General features: G+C 25.6%; 2 protein-coding genes across 2 annotated transcripts in view; one reads left to right on the top strand and one right to left on the bottom strand.

Annotated features, from left to right (window-relative positions):
* The window catches only part of LOC102672948 (transmembrane protein 192), a 7,864-nt gene that overhangs the window by 3,186 nt on the left and 3,863 nt on the right, over positions 1 to 815 (bottom strand). The gene's annotated exons all lie outside the window — the stretch shown is intronic.
* Positions 1 to 815, top strand: part of LOC102673251 — a 3,928-nt gene that overhangs the window by 1,129 nt on the left and 1,984 nt on the right. Inside the window, exons 4-6 of the mRNA XM_006618579.2 lie at positions 55 to 228; positions 328 to 429; positions 567 to 786. Of these exons, the coding sequence (XP_006618642.1) occupies positions 55 to 228; positions 328 to 429; positions 567 to 786 (496 nt within the window). The remainder of the gene's footprint in view (positions 1 to 54; positions 229 to 327; positions 430 to 566; positions 787 to 815) is intronic.

The following is an 815-nucleotide window of genomic DNA, read 5'->3' as shown; positions in this document are numbered from 1 at the left end:
TTCTTGAAATTGTTTAATTTTCTAATATATCTCTATTTTTTTTTTTTTTTTTAGAATTTACAGAATGATATTTATCCTATAAAAGAGCCTGATAGCAATACATTTCAACCAAGATCATTAACTAGCAATTCAACCACTGTTTGTTCAATGCATAATATAGCTGTGATTCTTCCACAAGATTCAATTCAATTAAATGATCTATCAAAACACAAACAAGTTGAATCTAAAGTAATTAAAATGATATCAAAATTAATATCATGATAACAAAATATTTGATAATATAAGATATATATATATATATATGTATTTTTTAAAATATATTTGTAGATAAACGTTGATATCCATAAAGCTGTAGATAAATTAGATTCTGATGAATCTAAAATTTTTGGAAATTCGAAAAAATATTTCAATCCGTTTGAAACTCGGAAGGTAGGTTAAGATCATACGATCAAATTTTTTATCAATTTTTAATCATTATAAAAAGATATTAATAAGACAATTTAATAACTTAATTTATTTTATTTTATAAATGATTCGAAATTATTATAATTATTAACGGCGAAAAGACGTCGATGGAAATATGCCAAAGCTTTGACAAGAAACACGAACCGGAAACGTCGAACTATACTGACTTCGATGTTAAACACGAAGATTGTACACAGACTAAACCCGCTGTAAATACACCAGAATTTCGACCAATAATGGGCTCAAAATTTAATAATGATATTTCATCCGATCAATCCACATCTCACTGCCAACAACAGAATATCAATTCTGAAGAAAAGTGTATGTTTAAAGGAATTGAATTTTTCGTA

The sequence above is a fragment of the Apis dorsata genome, unplaced genomic scaffold (assembly GCF_000469605.1).
Source record: "Apis dorsata unplaced genomic scaffold, Apis dorsata 1.3 scaffold_360, whole genome shotgun sequence".
In the NCBI taxonomy this organism is placed as follows: Eukaryota; Metazoa; Arthropoda; class Insecta; order Hymenoptera; family Apidae; genus Apis; species Apis dorsata.
The sequence above is the reverse complement of the archived record's forward strand: the minus strand, read 5'-3'. Positions and strand labels throughout refer to the sequence as shown.